We start from the raw sequence: 21009 nt of genomic DNA, 5'->3' as shown, positions 1-21009 counted from the left end.
CAATCACTCGTTTTGAGCCATTTTGTTATGCTAGCTCTCTCCTCCATTATATACAACTATACGAGTTTGAGTCGTTTTCCCTTTGTTTTCCATATTTTTGTAAATTATTATTATTATTATTATTATTATTATTATTTGATTTTGGTCCTTTATGCTATTAAATTTCTATTGAGACCGCTATATTTGGATTAGTCTTTTACATTCATTTTTCCGTGTGACACCAAAATCATGATGACTTGACGATTTTCCTTATTTTTACATCAGATATTGTATTTATGCAAAGTATGTGTGTATATTTTATATATATGTGTGTGTGATATGGTGATCACTTACTGTTTATATTTACGTGAGCATCACTGAGATGACATCATGTACATCGATCCAATATGTGGAAGTCATCATGTTACTACAGTCGGTGCTCTCATAGATGCTAACGGAAGCGTTCAACAAATATTTATATATATATATATATATATATTTTGGAAATCATAAACTATATATGGAAGAGTGAGATATTATATGTATGTGCTCGAATTAAGTAGAAAATAGAGATTCAAGGCGGTCACAATTATAGTGAGTTAGGTTATATTGTTGAAATAGCAAATTAAGTGATCATATGACAAAATTGAATGATCTTTGTATATTGATTGAAAAAGGCTAAGGATGTGTTCAATTTCCTAAATAAACACTTGTCTTACCATATAATAATTAGGCCACATATAAAAATGCACCAGCATCTGAAAAAAGGTTTTGAGGTGAGACGTTGAGTGAAATCACACGGTTTTTTTTCCCTTACACTTGGAGAGATAAATTTGGAACTCATATATTTTAATTAGTTTTATTTTATTTTTTATAATTAAAAAAATAGATAAATTTTAAATCTATACTTAATTTTGTACGTATTAGTAATATAAGTAGAAAATATTTCAAAAGATACTACTATTGAGTGAAATTAGAATTCATCATGATTAACATTAATGAATTATATAAACATATAAGTGTGTATTTAAAATTTATGATCTAACTTCTTTAAACAATAACAAAAAAAAAAATAAATATATTTAAAATCAATCAGTTAAAATGCAACTTAAAGCACTCCGTTAATTTTGGTTTTTGGGGTTCATTTCAACCTACATTTACAGGTACTATTCTCATGATAAATCTAAGGGTCCTCATTTATCAAATAATGCAAGGTCCACTAAAAAGTAATGGATCCCACATTTATTGATAAATGAGGACCGTTGGATGTATGTCAAGACAATGCTTGTATAAGTAAAATCTAACTTACCGATCTTTAGATATAGAATGTAAAACTCGGGATAATTTATAAGTACGACTACATACTTTTCTCTTTCTATCGATTTCGTCCTTCTAATTTCGTGTCATTTTTATTACTTAAATTTTATTTTGTATCACATAAAATTTATTCTCGTAACCTCTACAATGATTATCAATCCGTTACATTCTATAAAAACTATTGTTTCACATGAAAATATAGGGACAGCGGGATTCTGGGAAAAAAAATAAAAATAAAAATACGAGATTCTCGTAATTGGAGCAGAAAGTTGCGTGACAATTTAAAATAATTATTTCAATTTATGACACGAAGAAATTAAGGATTTTGTGGAAAAATAAGAGAAAATGACATGACGACCAAAAATGACAAAAAAAGGGTGGGAAACAAGATAATATATAATACAGGGGATTGCAAGTGTGGCCTATACATTTACACATACTATTCATTTTTTTATTTTTTATTTTTTTTGGAAAACCTCACATTAATATATTTTCTCTTATTAAATGTATCTGGTGGAAACTATTTTATCACCAATTAAATGGAATTTTGTGAGTTGCCCTTCCAATTTCTGCATAAATGTGGTTTGCTGTAAGCCTGTATCACACATGTGATTTTTGTTGGGAAGGATTAGAGGTTGGGAAGGATTAAAGGTGGGGAAAAATACCGAAATATCGGAAAATCGTATCGAAAAAATTACCGAAATTACCGAAAAAATCGGGATACCGAAAATTTCGATACGGTATCACCGTACCGAAATTTTCGGTATCGGTATCGGTATGATAAATTTTATTTTTCGGTATACCGGTATATACCGAAATACCAAAAATAAATTTTTTTAAAAAATATATATATGAACATTTTCGGTATACCGACTTTTTTGCCGGTATATCGAATTTTTTTTGAATTCGGTATCGGTACACGGTATAGATTTCGCCATACCAAAAGTTCAGTATACCGAAAATTCGATATATTCGATATACGGTACGATATCAATATGAAAAAATTCCATACCGATTTTTTCGATACGATATACGATAACCGATTTTCGATACGGTATACCGTATTGACCCACCCTGATACCATCGTTGGATCAAGTGGACCTCACATGATCAATATCTATTTCGGTTCTGGATTTTTTTTGGCATGGAATTTGGAGCCGTCGATTCGTCATTTTTGATATAATGATTTATAACTTATCTGATATTAATATTCTAAATTTTGAACAAATTTCGAATTTGAGACCTAAATAATTATAACAAATCTCTCACTGAATTAAAAAAAAAAAACCCTATTATGTTGTAGATACATCGCATGTTGTGTATGATTCTCGTACAAGGACGCATAATTTAGTAGACCGCTAAAATTTTCCTCACCCTCTTTTAGATGTCTTGTTTGATTATCTATACAATACAATATAATAATGCATGAATCCCTTAAAATAATTACTTTGATCAAATTAATGAATGAACAAAAATGTTAATTATTTTTAAATGTAATATAAACTATTTATGCACGCAAATTTTCGCGTGCGTGAATTACAAGTTTTTATAATGCTTTACTTGTTTACCGGGCTTTTTAATGCTTTATATATTTGCCAACATTTTATTATGTATCTCGATGCATTAATTTTTTCAATTAAAAATTTTACATAAAAAAATTTATGATTAATTTGAATTGTATTCAGTTTAGCCCTCTAATATGAATTTTTGGTTTCGTCCCTGTTCTCTTAAGTGTTTTCTTATGTGAATATCAGGACTCAGTCCTTGACACCAACATAAATTAGCTAGGATTCTATCATCGTGTCAATAAAATTTAGTGTGAGCTCTCTATTCAGCTATCCCACATGATTTGTCCTTGCAGCTTCCCGACCTTTCGATAAAATTAAAAAAAAAAAAAAAAAAAGGTACATATGACTGAAATTGTAACATAAATTTATGGATTTTGGTAATCGTAAACTGTAATTGGGCACATTATTTATGATATATGTATCACGAGAAAATTAACTATAACTATGGGTGCATAATGTTGAAAGTATAGCCCCAATTTTCAAATATTAAATACCAATTTAATAAAATCAGGAAACAAAATGTTAAACTTTGTCGAGTCAATAGACGTGCATAAAGTTGAATTTAATGTACAAATGTATGCAATTCCAGGTATCAATTAATGACTTAAAATTTGAATGTTATTATAATTTTTTGGTGCGAGATTAGAACAAAAATCTTGGACACAAAATGACAGTATCTTGTGGCACTCAAATTAGAAATACGAGTATAAAACATTCAAACTAAAGCATTAATTTACGAATTGATAGTACCAATCGACTCAAATTGATATATATATATATATATATATATATATATATATATATAAAGTACGATTTTTTGTGTTTCTAAGTACAGAGAGTTTAATAGAAAAACATATATATGGAGCCAAAGAGGCGGAAATTATATTTTTCTAACACGAGGCTGAATATTTATCTTGATCACAAATTAATCTTTCAAATCTACATAAATAAAAATAATCATCTATAATAAAAATATATTTATAACATTATACACTTTTATTTTGTAATTATTGATTTGTTAATAACACATTGGTATTTTAAAAACAATAAAATATAGTGTAATATTGTGGCCGTATAATGTAATCTAATAATGAGACGCTTTAGAGGTGGCATACAAATATCAATAAAGTCTAAAATTATGTAACTTTGATATCTAAAAATGATTTTTCTTAAAAAATACAATTTTTTTTTATATTTTAAAATAAGTTTAAAAACATTTTCAACAAGTCAAACTTGAAGTAGACATATCAAGATGCCAACAAAGACCATGGCTTACAGTACCACCGGATCCAAGTATTTGCCTATCATGCATTCTTTTCTTCAATCACATAAATTCACAAAAAAATACAAAATAAGAAAAAATATTTTTTAAACAAAAATATACAAAATAAGAAAAATTAATATTTTATCGGACAAGCAGATCGGAGCTATCACCTAGACAACAAAAACAATCTGACGGGGATTTAATCGAACCAAATTTCATCCGTTGCGATCGAATTTTCGAGTTTTCAAAATTCGGTGATCATGGGAGGATTTTCTTAAATAATTTTATTTATAATATTGATTAATTTGTAATAAATTATTTTAAATATATATATTTATTCCACTAAAAAAATATTAGTTACATAAAATCTAAACAATAATTTGAGTTGGGTGTTGACTATATAAAGGGATGACCGATGAGACAAAGTGCACCACTGTGAACTAAAGTCGTGCTTCACCAGACATACAACATGCACACCGGATTATGGGACAAACTGTGGAGTAAAGCAATTAAGCAAATGCTCTTATTAATATTCATTCGATTGAGCCTTTTTTATATTATCGAATGGACAGCACAAAAATAACATTGTCGACTCCATTTCATATTCACACACGTCATGTGTCTCTTGTTCTAGTGAAACTCTTAGATCGAGTTTCGAGATCGAGATCTTTATATAACTCTTGGAGGCAGTTTTAAGAAAAATAAAGTTCAGGATGAATTTAAAATATGATTTTTTTAATTATGTTTATATATATATACATAATTAAAAAAACCTATACATTAAAAAGAATATTACACGTAATTTTTTAAAATAACTTATTCAACAATCAATATTGTTTAAAATTCACTCATATCGCATTTTTTAGGAAAAACTGCAATTTTGATTTTTTATGTTTGTCACTTTGCGATTTCGGTCCTCTATGTTTTCATAATTCAGTTTTAGTCCTGTATGTTCCGATTTTTTGTAATTTAAGTCCTTTTTATTCGAAAATGCTTACGTGACACTATACACGTCAGCTCCACATCAGTACTGCATTGAAGCCACATCAACGCCACATCATAAAAGAACTAAAATTGCCAAAAAAATAAATATAGCGGACTAAAACTGAAAACTGAAAATATAGAGAACCAAAATCGCAAATTAACAAACATACATGACTAAAAAATAATTTTTCCCATTTTTTAATACAAGGTCCTCATTTTTTGACATTTTATGATGAATACTTGTGCAAAAACAGAACTCTTTAACTAAATTCATAAAAAATGTAAAATGGTAATAAATAATGAATCCAAAAACGAACAAAAAATTATTAATGTATACATATGATATAAATAATAAATTAGTGTAATGAAATTAATAAAATAATTATGCAACGATCCATTAGTAAAGAGAGTCGATATTTATACTTCATTTTTTTTTGTTATTTACACTTCACTTGTTAATAAATTTGAAACATATTTTATACATGAAATTAAGTGTAGATAACACAAAATGGAGTGTAAATATCAATTCTCATTAATAAATAAAAAAATTGAAAAGAAAAATGCTACCCTTTGTCAAATTACTCAATTTCATATCCTGCAATCTGAGTAATCAACATAATTTAATTACATAATAAGTAAGAAAAACTTGACGTTATGTCTACTTATGATGCAATGAGATCTACGAAAAATTTTTATGCTTGGATTAAATTGGTTGGAGGGCCGCATGAAGAAAGGAGATAGAAGTTTAACAGAGTTAGTGAACCATGAGAGTTTATGTTGATTTGACTTATTTGGAGAAGGAGTTTTCTCATAAAAACCTATTCATAATTTCTTTATTTTATCATATAATTATTTAATTATTAAAATTAATTATTTGGGTATCAATTTAAATACTAATTTTTAAAAAATAAATGGAGACCCGTCTCAAGGTGGGGTCCTTGACGATCGCCCGACCCGCCCTACCTTAAAGCCGCCCCTTTATTAACTCTTCTCTACATATATTCATAAGATTTTATTTCGAATGAAGTGATTAATTAATCCCCACTTATTGCTTAATAATGTTTCAACTCTCTTTTTAATCGAGTAACGGGAAATTTAATAAATTTTATAATATTATATTTATTTTGGGGATAAATAGTGTGTGAATAAGTGTCGTGTGAGTCAAAACCAATTTGGTTATTTTAGGTATCCACCAAAAAGTATTATTGGGGTACTTAACTTTCTTTCTCATGACCAGCTCATTAAATTCAAATTGATTGTTCTTGTCCACTTAGGTATCATATTATTTAATAAAAAAACAAGTATGAGACGATCTTACGGATCAATTTTATGAGAAATTTTTCTATTTTATTAAATTATTTTTCATACTAAAAATATTAATTTTATTGTTGACATGAGTCAAATCGACATAGATCACGGACACTATTTTTTTTTAAAAAAAATCTATTGTTATTTAATATGCCAAGTTATGATAAAGTCACCGCTAGTTTGAGAATTGATTAGAGAATTAAATGAGAAATGTTGGAATTGTTTACTCTGGCACTCAAACCTACCCCAAAAGTGAAAGCTTCTATATTTTTTTTGGAAAGGTTCCAAAGTTTTCATTCTACTTGTGTTCATGGAATTTTATGCTAAAATTCAAAAACCTGCAAATCTGATCCGACCAAATGGAAATCGGTTCGATTAGGTCAGATCCAATAAAATATCGTTTTAATCGGATGAATTTTTTTAAAAAATATTAACCGGTCCGACTTCTAACCGATAGAGTCATGAACGTGTTATCGGTTATGGGATTAGGTTCGAAGAGTTTTTCAAATCCCTGCAAATTAAGATCGGGGACAACTATGAGGACGATATCACGGTCACAACCTGCGGTGATGATGATGATCATAATGCCGACGATGATAATGTAATTGTAAGGTGACAAATATTAGTTGGATATTTTAATAAATATTAATAAAAAAAATAATGACATTTTTTTAACCAAAAATTCACAAATCTCATAGAAATTATATCAGACCAAAAATTCACAAATCTCATAGAAATTATATCAGACCAAAAATTCACAAATCTCATAGAAATTATATCAGACCCATTGTTTTTGTCGTAGCCTCGCAGGTTTAGGTAAGTTCTTAAAAAAATAAACATAGATAAATTAGATCAAATAAAACTCTCATTCCTCTCATTAATATTGTACAGAAGGAATATAATCCTATAGAAAAAAACAAAACCCATACCGAGAAAACTTCTTATTGAAAAATACCACGTTTATGCAGTGTTACACATTGGATTACACATTTGATTTGAGATTACAAAAGTATCCCTGCACTTTATTTAAAAAAAATCTTTCAAAAATACATGTAAGATATTCAATCATTATTTTTTATTAACCTGTTTAAAATTTTGGCTTTTAAACTCGCTTAGGATTAATAAATTTGAACTTTTTGACCATCTCAATAGATATTTGAAGCGGATCCTAAAAATTAAACATAGCGTGGTCAAGAAATGGAGACTTTCGTTTAGATAGAACCGGAAATGAAGACAGAGATAAGAATCAAACATCGAACACGCAAAAATGGAAAAGTAAACACCAAAGTTTGCTCATGTGAACATAATGTAATAGCCATTGTTTTTCGGACCACTTTGGCGCATATCGCCAAATCAATCACCATATATATTTCTTGAAATCACATCATTTCAACATTTATTTGAAAATGAATCGTAAAAATATTTATACTTGAATTCATACATTCACACACACAACCACTAGATACCTTTGCAAATTATTGGATACGTCCAAAAGATTGATATATATTGATTTGATTACGAGAGATGAGTCAACAATTTTCAAACTTTTCGGTTGAATATATATGCTATTACAATTATGAAATAATTTTAAAATATTTATTTAAAAATATTGGTTTTTATTTTTTATATAAAAAAATTAAACATTTTTATATATGGATCGAGAACATTAAAAAATGGCACCACGTGCACGATGAAATGTTAGAATTATATAGTGCCCCTGGCTTCCTCGTGGATGGTCCCTTCTTTTCTGCATTCTTTGTACATTTTGCCAGATTTCTTGTAAATATATTGTTCTATTGTCCCAAATATAAATGTTATATTCTCTGTCCCAAGAGATGTTTCTTATTCTTATTATATATAGACATGCATTATGCATACATCAATATTTTAAAATATTTAAAATATATAAAATTATAACAATTATTTAAAAATAAAGATAAATTATACATAAGCAATGAATAATATTTATATGCATTATATTATATACATGACAGTGTGTGACACGAGTCTGTCGATGCTGGCTTTAGGGCAGTATTTAAAAATAAAGATAAATTATACATAAACAATGAATAATATTTATATGCATTATATTATATACATGACAGTGTGTGACACGAGTCTGTCGATGCTGGCTTCAGGGCACTGCCCTGAAGCCAGATCGGACGGCCCGGATGCCTGCAGGTCAAATCATTTGACCTGCAGGAGCATTCGGGCCGTTGCTATCCTATCCGGGCACTACCCGAATAGGGTAGCATCAACAGATCCGTGTGACACGTCGATTACAGAGACTTACTTCATCAGGAAAATATTAAATTAATTAACCTAACATTTTGAATCCCAACAAACTTGCAGGGTTGTATATAAAATAATCCCAATTCATTGGATAAGGTATCAATTATTATGTACTAGGCACGACAATCAACAGCTCGTGTATTTTATAAATAATAATAATAATAATAATAATAATAAGAATAATAATAATAATCGTGTATTTTATAAATAATAATAATAATAATAATAATAATAATAATAATAATAATAATAATAATAATAATAATAATAATAATAATAATAATAATAATAATAATAATAGCACTATATATTATCGGAATAGGATATAATGGATCGAGCTCCTTCGTTAAATTTTTTTTTTTTGTTTGTCTTTTTAGGTCTAATTTGTTTCAGAACTGAATATGGGATAATCTAATTTTATAATAAAACTAATTAGAATTATCAGAGTATTGCATTGCAATGGGACGAAATCCTCTGCTATACTTGGTGCAACAAACCGTGCTACACTTTGCTAAAAATAACTCCGTTTGCACAAATTATTAAAAATTAAATTTATTAAACAACATGGATGAACAAAATATAATTAATCATTGATAAAATGTTCGATTCACCTATTTTTTTAATTAAAATAGGCAATAAATTGTGTCCCAAGTACGATAAATGAGTAAAACAATTTATTGATGATTTTTTTAATTGAAAAAATAGGTGAATCGAACATTTTATCAATGATTAATTATATTTTGTTCATCCATGTTCTTTAATGAATTTAGTTTTTAATAATTTGTACAAACAGGGTTGTTTTTAGCAAAGTGTAACACGGTTTGTAGCACCAAGTGTAGCAGATGATTTCGTCCCCTTTGCAATAGGACGCGATGATAAATAAATACATAAACTTAATATATCTAAAACATACTTTCAATATCCAAATTAATTCATGTCTTTTATTATTACAAAACTTAATGTACTACATTAATATTTTATTGAGCGAACAACTTTAAAAAAATCACTCTTGCGTATTTTTTAACCTAGATTATGTGTTAACTTCATCTTAATTTAATTGAAATCCAAAAACTAGTCATATAGTGATTATGATTTTTGAAAATTAGTGATTCTAGTAAAAATATTAATGCTAAAATCATTATTATTACTTATTTATCAAACAATACTCAACTTTTATTTTTGGATTTTCATTTTTATTTCCAAACACTGCCAACTTTTGATTTCTTTTCACTTTTTTTTTATAATCTATAAATTTAATAACTTTTATAAAAACATAATTTTTTGATGACGTACACTCAACCATTTATCGTATGGGTAGGCGTCGACGGAGTAAAACTATTTGCATATCGAAGAGATAGGTCGATGATATCGTCGTTGCATACAAACATGTAAAAATATATATGGTATTGCGATCAAGTGAACTTAAACGTAAAATTGCATAAATAAATGCATAAGATATTTACAATAAAAATACCTTTTGTTTTTTTATTGATAATCAAAATAAGAGATCGGTATTTTACAATTTACGAGTGTACTCGTAAAATTGTTTTACCTGAATTTTTGGGGTAGTATTATTATCCTATCGAATCCATTTATAACAATCATCATGATGCGCATGTCGTCTCTTCATCGTTGACCTATTCACAATATTTTTACAAAAGCAAATTATAATGTGCAATATCATGACACTGCACTCATTTTTCCACTCATGGTATCCATCTTCTAGTACTAGTCATGGGATCGGGTCTAAGGCCGAGCGTGTAATCGTATCTGTACATAAATTCTTACTGTTTTAATTATTTTGTAATTTAAATTAGTGTTTGTAACCTTTAAAAATATGTGATTAACTTAAATTGTTATAAAAGTTCATTGCAATCACTTGAGACACGAGCATCATGCTAGTTATGGCACAATGCTTATAATACACATATAATAAGAAATCAAAATGATATAATTATAAGATACGAGCTATAGACCAACTGGCTTCGTATATTATACGAATTTGATATGCTAAAATAACACAAAAATTGTGATCTAAACTACATGTTTTTTGTGATCAATATTCTCCATAGCCACATCTTTATCATCACTCTCAACTCTCTTATACTTGTACCACTTTGCACAAATCAAGAAATACCCCAAATTCACCACTTGTATACCAGCAATCATGTAGTAAAAATAATCCAATCTCCCCTTGTTCAAATCCTCCGCCAACCAACTCCCATTCCCCCCCACCCTCGTCCCCTTGTGAACCACCGAAATCAAGAAGCTCGTGACATAACTCGAGATCGCGAACCCGCTAAACAGGAACGCGGCCGCGAAACTCCGCATGTTCTCGGGGAACTGCTTGTAAAAGAACTCGATCTCCCCTATCACCGCAAAGGCCTCCGATATCCCTGCTAGCACCAGCTGAGGCACGAGCCAGTAACCCGACATAGAAGAAACCGCGCCCTTCTGCGCGACGACGCCCAACGTGGGACGAGTAACAGCCACCCTCCGTCTGTGATCCTCCACCAGGCCTGATACAACCATAGTGAGTACTCCTAGAAATATACCGAATCCGACCCTTTGCAGCATGGTGATGCCTTCTTCTTTCCCCGTGATTCTCCGAAGCAACCGGACTATGATCCTGTCGTATATAGGGATCCATAGCGTGAGCGTCAGCATGGTGAAGACGTTGTAGGACGCAGCCGGAATCTCGAACTTTCCCCCCGAGCTTAAACGCCTGTCGGATTGCAGGGACTGGAAGACAGGGTAGGTTTGCATCAAGGCTAGGATAATGTAGTATATCATGCCGGATAACCAGATGGGAATCACTCGAATTATGCATTTAACTTCTTCGACTTGCTGCACGGTGCGTAGTTTCCATGGATTGGCCGCGGATCCATCGGGATTGACTCCATCATCCGGTGTTACAACTGCTGCTCTGTTCAGAAACCTGAGTACATACATACATTCATTTTTTCCCAATCTCAATCAACATGAACAAAAAAGATTAAAACTTGGAACATGCCCGCAAATTTATTTTACCTCAATTCATCTGTATACTGAAGCTTAGAGTTCATAGAGCCTGGATCGACATGATTAAACAAAGAACACCACGGCTGCTCCGGCAACTCGAGCTGCCTCTTCTTAAACGCGACCGCAAGCGTCTGCACGAGGCTCGTAAAAGGGCTACCCTCCGGCAGCACTTTGACATAAATCCTCGTACCCACGAAGAAGAAAAAACACGACAGGAACATCATGAAGGCCGGAATGCCCAACCCGATCGTCCAGCTCATGTTCGATTGCACGTAAACGATCACCGTGAGGGACAGCATCATGGCGAAAGTGAAGGTGAAGTAGTACCAATTGAAGAAACTGTTGATCCCCCTCCTTCCGGAGTCCGTGTTCGGATCGAACTGGTCCGCCCCGAAGGCCAGGTTGCAAGGCCGAATCCCGCTGGCGCCGATCACCAGGAGCAGGAACGCGGCGAACAGGAAAGCGAGCTGCCAGGGCGATGCTCCGACGCATTTAAGGCTCGCCGGCTGCGTCGTACACTCCGGGGGATGAAGGCCTGTGAATGCTGCTGTTAAGGTCAGCATCAGCATACCCTGCATCCAGTAAAAATATATATACTCATCAAATTTTTCATTAACTCAAAACTCGACTCGTGCTCGATCAAAACATATAGTCATTTACTAGCTATTTGACTCGATGCAATATTTATATCCCCAAATGAATTCTAGTACGTACCAGAAAAGAGGAGACCGAAGCGATGCCGAGCGTCTTGTATCTGCCGAGATAAGTATCGCAGAGGAAAGCTCCGGCCAAGGTTCCGAAATTGCAAGTTCCATTGAAGATATTGACAACATTCGTGGCTGTGATCGAATTCATGTGAAATACAGTCGTCAAGTATACTAAGAGATTCGAAGAAGTCCCGATTGTCCCAAGCTTCTCAAATGTCTCATTTCCTGCAAAATCATCCAAGAAACATATATGAGTATATATTCATAACAAAAGAAGCTGAAGAAAAATCTATAGCCGAACTCCAAGAAACTTGGGAATTGATCACAAATGGAACAAAAAATTTGTACCCATCAAGCAAAGAAGTCATAATAAATTACCTATAACAAAAGGCATGGCTTTGACCCCTCTATACTTAGGCTCCTTTTTGATGGAGGAAATCTCGATATTCTCCATTTTCAATTTGCAGGAAGAAGAAAGAAGATGGATAGGATATAATTGGAGATGGGTGCTTTCCCTTTTCGGCAGTACAACTTTTTTTGCAAGGGAGTTGTGCTACTTGAATTGCATGTTGTTGGGCAAGGGTTGTCAAGTTATTTATAAAGAAGATAAGATACTCTCAGGTCAACTATAATTTGGCTTTTTCAACAAAGAAAATAATATAGTATCATTATATGGGAAATACTACGTGTATACGTTGATGAGTTACACATCGGATTACACGCTACATATGAAATTACAAAATTATCTCTCCATTTTATTTGAGAAAACTTCTTCCAAAATACATTAAGGATATTTATTTATGTAATTTCAAGTGCAACGTATAACCAAACGTGTAACCCGTCGTGTACATGTAGTATCACGTTTATTATATATCAGCACTTTGATTGGATTTGAAGCATATAATGGTGTCGTTTCAATGCTTCACGGGCATTTATTTTGTTATTGTTTTTTTATATATATTATATAGTTTTTACGTGGTTTAATATAGTGTGTAAAAACGTGTAATCAAACGTATAATCCTTCGTATACATGTAGTATCATCTTTATTATATATCAGCACTTTGATGGGATTTGGAGCATATAATGGTGCCGTTTCAATGCTTCACGGGCATTTATTTTGTTATTGTTTTTTTTTATACTCCCTCCGTTTCAATTAGGGGTGCAAACGAACCGAATCGAGCCGAATAATGGTAAAATTTTAAGGCTCGAATTCGGCTCGATAAGAGTGTATTCGAGTTCGAGCTCGATTCAAAGTTCAATAATTTCAAATATTTTGGCTCGAGCTCGGCTCGAAATGAAGTTCGAGTTCGAGTTCGAGTTCGGCTCGAAATATTCGAACCTATTCGTGAACTATTCGGATATTATGGTTCGAAAAGCTCGAAATGTTCGAAAAAAGTTCGAAATGTATATATATTTATTATAATTATATTATATTAATTAAATATTAAGGTTCGCGAACTATCGAACATTATAATTTCGGTTCGAGCTCGGCTCAAAAAAAATTTCGAACATGTTCGAATTCGGCTCAAGTTCGTTAAGCTCGAATACGAATCAAATATTTATCGAGCGGGCTCGTAAAGCTCACGAACAAGTTCAATTCATTTGCACCCCTAGTTCCAATCATATTGTCCATGTTTTCTTTTTTGTTTGTCCCAAATATATAGTTATATACCATATTTAATAATATTTTTTTACACTTCTTTACTAATATATTCCTATTAACTACAGCTTGAAAATTGTGCAATTATTTTTTAATACATTTAATGGAGATAAAATAGGAAGTTTATATAAAATTTACTTTTCCAACATATTTTTCTTAATCTATGTGAAAATTCAAAGATGACAATATATATGGGACGGAGGGAGTATATATTATATAGTTTTTATATGGTTTAATATAGTGTGTAGGAGCACTATTATTGGATTTGGAGCATATCATCTGTCGGTTTAATGCGCCACGAATATTTATTTTATATAATATTAGCTGCATTGTTGTGTTAATACGGTACTCGTATATCTATATTTCTTTCAGCTTAAGTTTTTATGGATTTGTTTTTGTATTTTATTTAAAAAGGTTACGTATCATTTTATATATCTATGATTTTTTTTTTTTTTTTCGATATAAGATTTTGATTACATTTTCGAAAATACTCTCCTCAAACAAAATATCGCCATTATTTTCATGCATGTGTGTGTCTCGTCGAAACCCATCCATCCATATACTCCACTTGGAGGATCATACACTCCAAGCGACCACTTAATTCTCTCCACTATGTTGGGGTACGCACGCGTTGCGTGAATTATTTAGAGCATCATCCCTCGAGGGGTTATCATGGATTTTACGGGGTGTCTCCAACTCTTTCGTTTAAATATTCGAGGATTTCATCCATGCATATGGCTCGATCTAATTAGACAATTACTTTGATGCTACTTGGTGTATGATGTAGCTCACATATCTCCGCATGACTCGATCTAAATCACTACTCTATACTGCTAGAATCAAGAAACTCACATATCTCCATATGACTGGATGTAAACAATGACTTTGATACTACTAGAAAGTCTAGAATCATGAAACTTACATATTTCCATAATTGTGTGATATTGTTCATTATTTTGAACCTAAATTCTCATGAATTTGTTTTTGGATTTTATCCAAACATCTCATACCATTGTAGATATATTTTTATACCATATAAACTCATGATCTTCTTCGTTTATTTTCAATGTGAGACTTTAATTAATTGCATTCCGAACAGGTATAAAATATAGTCGATCTAAAAGTTATAAATTAAGGCACCGTTTGGTTTGAGTGATAAGATAAGTAATCCATAGATAATTAATATAATGTAAATTAAAAATATATAAGAAAAAAATAGTTAATATATTATTTGATTTGATGGATAGATTATAATTTATTTGATTTAATTGATGTAAAATTATTAATTAATAAATAGATAAATAATATGACGAAAATAAGGCGAAATTGATTGTGATAAGTTATACATATATAGATTAATAATACATCAATTTAAACAATGCCTAAAGTTAGTTATGTTCAGTTCATAATCAAGTTGTCATTTATTCAGATTTTGGAATGCAAATGAGTAATAAAATTCATCAAATTATTTTTAGAAACGAGGTTAATTTTTTTCCCTCCACGTCTGAACTCTTTTATTAGATAATTTGGGTGTGAATATCATTTGCCATCTAACCGTTGGTTATTTTTCCCCTTTTTTTGATTTTTTTTTTTTGACATTTTTCCATGTAGTGTCAATATTGTGATAATGCACATTTATGCAATAACATAGAGCACTTCTGGAAAAAAAAAAAGAAGACAAAATAAAGGCTTATAATTGTTAAAATTAAATTTGAAGGATATAACACGAAAATCAAAGTTTGATTATATATACAAATGACTAAAATCACAAGACACAAATAGACAAACACATGTGATCAAAATTATAATATTTTCTTCAAAATATATAATATATACCAAAGTATCAAACTACCACAAATTATATTTCCCACATAAGCTAAGACAATAATTTAATTGGGATATTTGGATTATCAAAATTTTATGTTGTAGATGAATTCTTCAAAACAATATATATACTAGTCACATTCGTACACGTATTGCTGTTAAAATGAATATTTATTATTATGTTTTTGTTGTTATTATATTTATTTTTAATATATTTAAAGTCATCAATTTTCATTAATGTGGACTTGTGACAACGAGAGGAAAATGGTGTTACTCTAAATTGGACTTGAGGGTAAAATTTAGAGGCGTGTTAAATTTGTATGCCATCTTTCATATGCCAACAAAAAATATTTCGATAGAGTTGTCTAACTCTATCTTACCACATATATGCAACTTTGCATAATAAATAATTAGATTTATTAAAAAAAACCTTGAGAAAGAGATAAATTAATATATTTTGCTTTAAATAAAATAAAATATTTTTTTAAAAAAATGAAACGACGTTTCTCCAACGCCATTATGTTACCGTTAACATTAATAGGCGTCATCCTTAACGTAAGAGATGGTGATTGATTGAACTTCTAATCTGAATTCTGAACTATTAGACAATCTCTTAAAATAAAAATAATAAAATAATAATAATAATAACAACAACAACAATAATAATTTATATATAATGATCATCTCTCTCACAAAAATTTTCGTGAGACCGTTTCACAATTTAATTTTGTAAAAAAGATCTTTGACTCGACTAAAAAAAGTCATTAATTTTTATGTTAAATTATTATTTTCACTATAGATAGATATGAATCAAACGCGTCTCACATGCATATGTATATCTATAGACGCATCTCACATATGTATATCTATAAGACAGCCTCATAAAATACCAACGCATCAATGATCATTCGTGGATTTGTTGTTCTGAGTTTTATTAATTTTAAACTAAATTTATTGGATATGCCTTTTAAACAATATACTTAAATCACATGGTTTAGTCTAAAATTTCAAATCTTTACCTATACAAATACTCGCGTGTGATACGAGTACATTTCATGGAATTTATATTTTGTTGGTAGAATTAATGAATTTGAAACAAATTGAATAACTATTTTCTTGAACTTAATTTCTATTTTGTTTGTATTTGTTTAGGTGATTAATGACAAATCGATTAACTAGGCCGACGAGCTCTGACCCGGATTGTGAACCACAACACGAGGATTGTGGGCGTAGGAGAGTTGATCTATTGAATTATTTTTCTTTAATTAATAAATTATAATTATGACAAATATATATTATATGTCTATGGAAACTTTTAAATAATTTTTTCTTTAAAATTTTTGAGAATAACGTGAGTTCGGTCATCTATATTATTAAATTTTAAATTTAATTTAATATTTTTGGGTTTTGATAATTTTAGTCATTTTTTTAATCGAAAGTACTTGTATGCAAGTTGCAAACTGAGTGTCTTCGGATACAAAACTAAAATTGCAAAAAAAATACAAAATAATAGGTTAATTAAAAGGCTGAAGTTTGATAATATTACAGATAACTAACATCACAAAGACTCAAGTATAATACCAAAATTTTAGTTTTCCAATATTTAACAATGTTATGGACAAGTTCAATTATAAAAAAAATATTGGCTCGTGGTCTAAAACTAAAATAAAATATCCTCTTTCATATAAGTGATCAAACAATATTGTCCAATCGGTTGTAAATAGTTTTCGACAACAAATGTTTGCTTAGTTGTAATTGTTACATTAATTAAATATTGTTGGAAGCAGAGTGCAGCGGGAATTATTAATCGTTATAAATGGAGAGTATTTGTTAGATGAGTCGACTCGATCCATATATATTGTAATAAATAATAATGTTTTTTACATTAAAAATAATATTATTTCATGAGTCGAGTTGGGTTGGAGATTTGTTACACAAAATTGAACTGCGACACGATTTCATAAGAGTTTTGTGTAAAATGAAATACTACTAAAATAAGGATCATTACTTATATATTTTACAAAAGGATTATTAATACTTACTTTATTGAATAATTCTTTAGTCATACGAATATTTTATCTACTTCTGGTACAAATTTCACAAAATGAATCCGTTGTTATTTAAGGTTCGGCCAAATTTTCTATAAATATTGGTCAATTTTTGGCAAACCAAACCTTTTATATATAGTTGTGCTTCGTGGATTTAAGGTGCGTGTAGAAATGATATAATTTAAATATAATACAAACGACAATTTAAGTCGGCTCGATTATGCTGGACTTTGTATCTGAAAGCTTGAAATCGTGAAATTTTAATAGTTTTTTTTTAAAATGTGTAGTATTAATAGATTTAACATCTTAATTAATTATTCATGAAATAGAGGTATAGTATGTACACAAAAAAATCATAATATAAAAAAGAATTATCTTATATTAATATAATTAGACCTTTGAAACTAATATGATTACATATAATATATTAACTAGCTACGCACACACGTTGTGTGTGAAATATAATGTATAAAAAATAAAGAGTAGTGGGAAAAGTGAAGAGAACATGTGTTTGAGATGAGAAGTTGGATTTAAAATGAGTCATGTAAAATTGTCATATTGTCATTTAATTATTTTTATCAATAAATAAAATTGAATAATATTTTAGTCTGCACTCATAAATTATCAAATCAGTTACTATAAGGGATTGAGACTTTATTAAATGATGATAAGATATTAATTCGGGGAAACACCGAGTGCGAGCGAATTAAGGGAACGATTGCATGCCTCACTTACATAGAATAATTTAGCATTTTTTTAAATATTGGTTTAAAAAATAATTTATTATTCCTCTCCCAAAACATATTTATAAAAAATCTCGAAATCGAGACCTCGTCTTTTTGTTAAAACGTTGATGCCATGAGTTATGTGGTCATCCATGCCCATGTTAGTCCATCTGAAGTTTGCTCAAGTTGAATATTTGTATAGACTCTCATTGACTAAATCAAGAAGTCGGGTCGGGTATGGTCATAATACATTTTCATCCTTCGAACCCGATACCATTCAGAGCATCTTTAATGGAGGTTCAAAATTCAAGGTTCAAATTTTTTTTTTTTTTTAAAAAATTGAACCCATTACCATTGTAGGCATTGGGTTCATGGATCAAAATAAAAACATGGTTCAAATATATGAACCATGTTCAAATTTGTACTTTTTGGAAAATTTTGGGGGAGAGTGACAACACTATCCCCAAATGACAAAACACACGGAAATGCTTTATCTTTTCTTTTTTGTTTTAATATTTTTTTTAAGAGTAAAATATATTTAGGTACACGAACTATTGGTAAAATGTCATATTGGTACACGAACGATTGAAAATGGCTTAATTGGTACATGATCCAAATAAAAGGTCAATTTTATCCTTAATATGAATTAATATTATATTAATTAGTTTTAAAATATCATATTTATTAAAAATTAATATATATATATATATATATATTAATAAAACCACAAACTCAATAAATAAATCATATGCATGTAGGACTAAAAATACTCATTAATAAATTATTTAAATTTAAATAATTTATTAATGAAAAAAATAATTTTTTAAAAATTATTTATATTTTTAAAATATAAATAATATATAATGAAATTATATTTTTTCTATCAATGTAAATAATTATTCATTTAAAAAAATTTATATAAATTATATATTAATAAAACCACAAAGTCAATAAATAAATCATATGCATGTAGGACTAAAATATATTTAATAACGATAAAATATAATTAAATAAATATTTATTTATTAATATTTAATTCAAGTGCGAGTAAAAGTATAAATTTATAAATTATTAAATCAAGTGGAAAAAATTTGGGTTATTAAAACTATGTAAATCGATACAATGAGTGAATTTTTTTCTTTGAGATTTGTTTTTTAATGATCAAGTCTTTAATGTTGAAATTTTTTGTATCAAATATTGAAAAACTAAAATGGTGAATATGTTTGTTTCAATCATTTAAACACGAGATCAACAAACTCCGGTGATTTATATTTTTATCACAACAATATATTACAATATTTGTTGTATAATTTGACTTGACAATTGTTTATCATTATATATATATATATATATATATTAATTTTTAATAAATATGATATTTTAAAATTAATCAATGTAATATTAATTTAATCTAAGGGTAAAATTGACCTTTTATTTGGATCATGTACCAATTAAGCCATTTTCAATAGTTCGTGTACCAATATGACATTTTACCAATAGTTCGTGTACCAAAATATATTTTACTCTTTTTTTTAAACACATTTTTTTTGGGTAAAACTTTGTTCACAATTTTTACTTACATAATTTTCATATTTTTGGTTTTAAATTTTATTAAAAAATAATTAAATTATTTAAATTAAAATTATTATCATAAACATTTATTTAGTTATATAATTTAAAATTATTACTATAAAAAATTCAATGTGTTTTTTTAAGTTGAAATTTGAAGATTGTTGTGTGTTTTATTTATATATGCATCCTAGTACCTTTAGTAGCAAATCATTTTCATTTAAGTAGTTAAATAAACTTTTGAGTTTTTATAATATAACATAATAATCTATATATATATATATATATATATATTAAATTTAAAAGATATTAATTAACATTTAGTTAAAAGAATATTTTTTATTAAAAAAAATTACAATTTTTTTAAACTTGAAATTAATTTGAAGTTTGTAGTGTGTTTTATTATATGTGCACACCCTTTTCATTTAAGTAGTTTTTTTAACAAAATTTTTGAATTTTTAAAATATAACATAATACTTTATATATCAAATTTAAAATATTTTAATTAACATTTGGTCTATGCTACACCAGAAGAGGTACAACCCATTTTTCTCTAAATGTTCACGCGAACATCATGTTAAAAATTCAAAAAAGTTATTGATGAAGTTCACATGTTTTTTTCTTAGAGAGATGTTCACGCGAACATCTAGTGTTTTTAGCGTGATTTTCGCGCGAACATCTGAAAAAAACACTAAAGGGGATGTATCTCACCCAATATAGCATAAAACATCCCCACATGAAA

General features: G+C 29.2%; 1 protein-coding gene across 1 annotated transcript; it reads right to left on the bottom strand.

The window, feature by feature from the left end:
• Window positions 1–10552: 10552 nt before the first annotated feature.
• On the bottom strand, window positions 10553–13019 carry LOC140863003 (protein NRT1/ PTR FAMILY 2.11-like). The gene is made up of 4 exons (XM_073266081.1): window positions 12819–13019; window positions 12448–12665; window positions 11743–12305; window positions 10553–11650 (listed from the first exon to the last, which is right to left on the bottom strand). Exons 1-4 carry the CDS (start codon window positions 12892–12894, stop codon window positions 10747–10749), a joined length of 1761 nt encoding a protein of 586 aa, XP_073122182.1. The 5' UTR covers window positions 12895–13019; the 3' UTR covers window positions 10553–10746.
• Between the last annotated feature and the right edge of the window lie 7990 nt (window positions 13020–21009).

This window comes from Henckelia pumila, chromosome 4 (assembly GCF_033568475.1).
Source record: "Henckelia pumila isolate YLH828 chromosome 4, ASM3356847v2, whole genome shotgun sequence".
Classification (NCBI taxonomy): domain Eukaryota; kingdom Viridiplantae; phylum Streptophyta; class Magnoliopsida; order Lamiales; family Gesneriaceae; genus Henckelia; species Henckelia pumila.
This window is presented reverse-complemented; position numbering and strand designations above follow the sequence as displayed.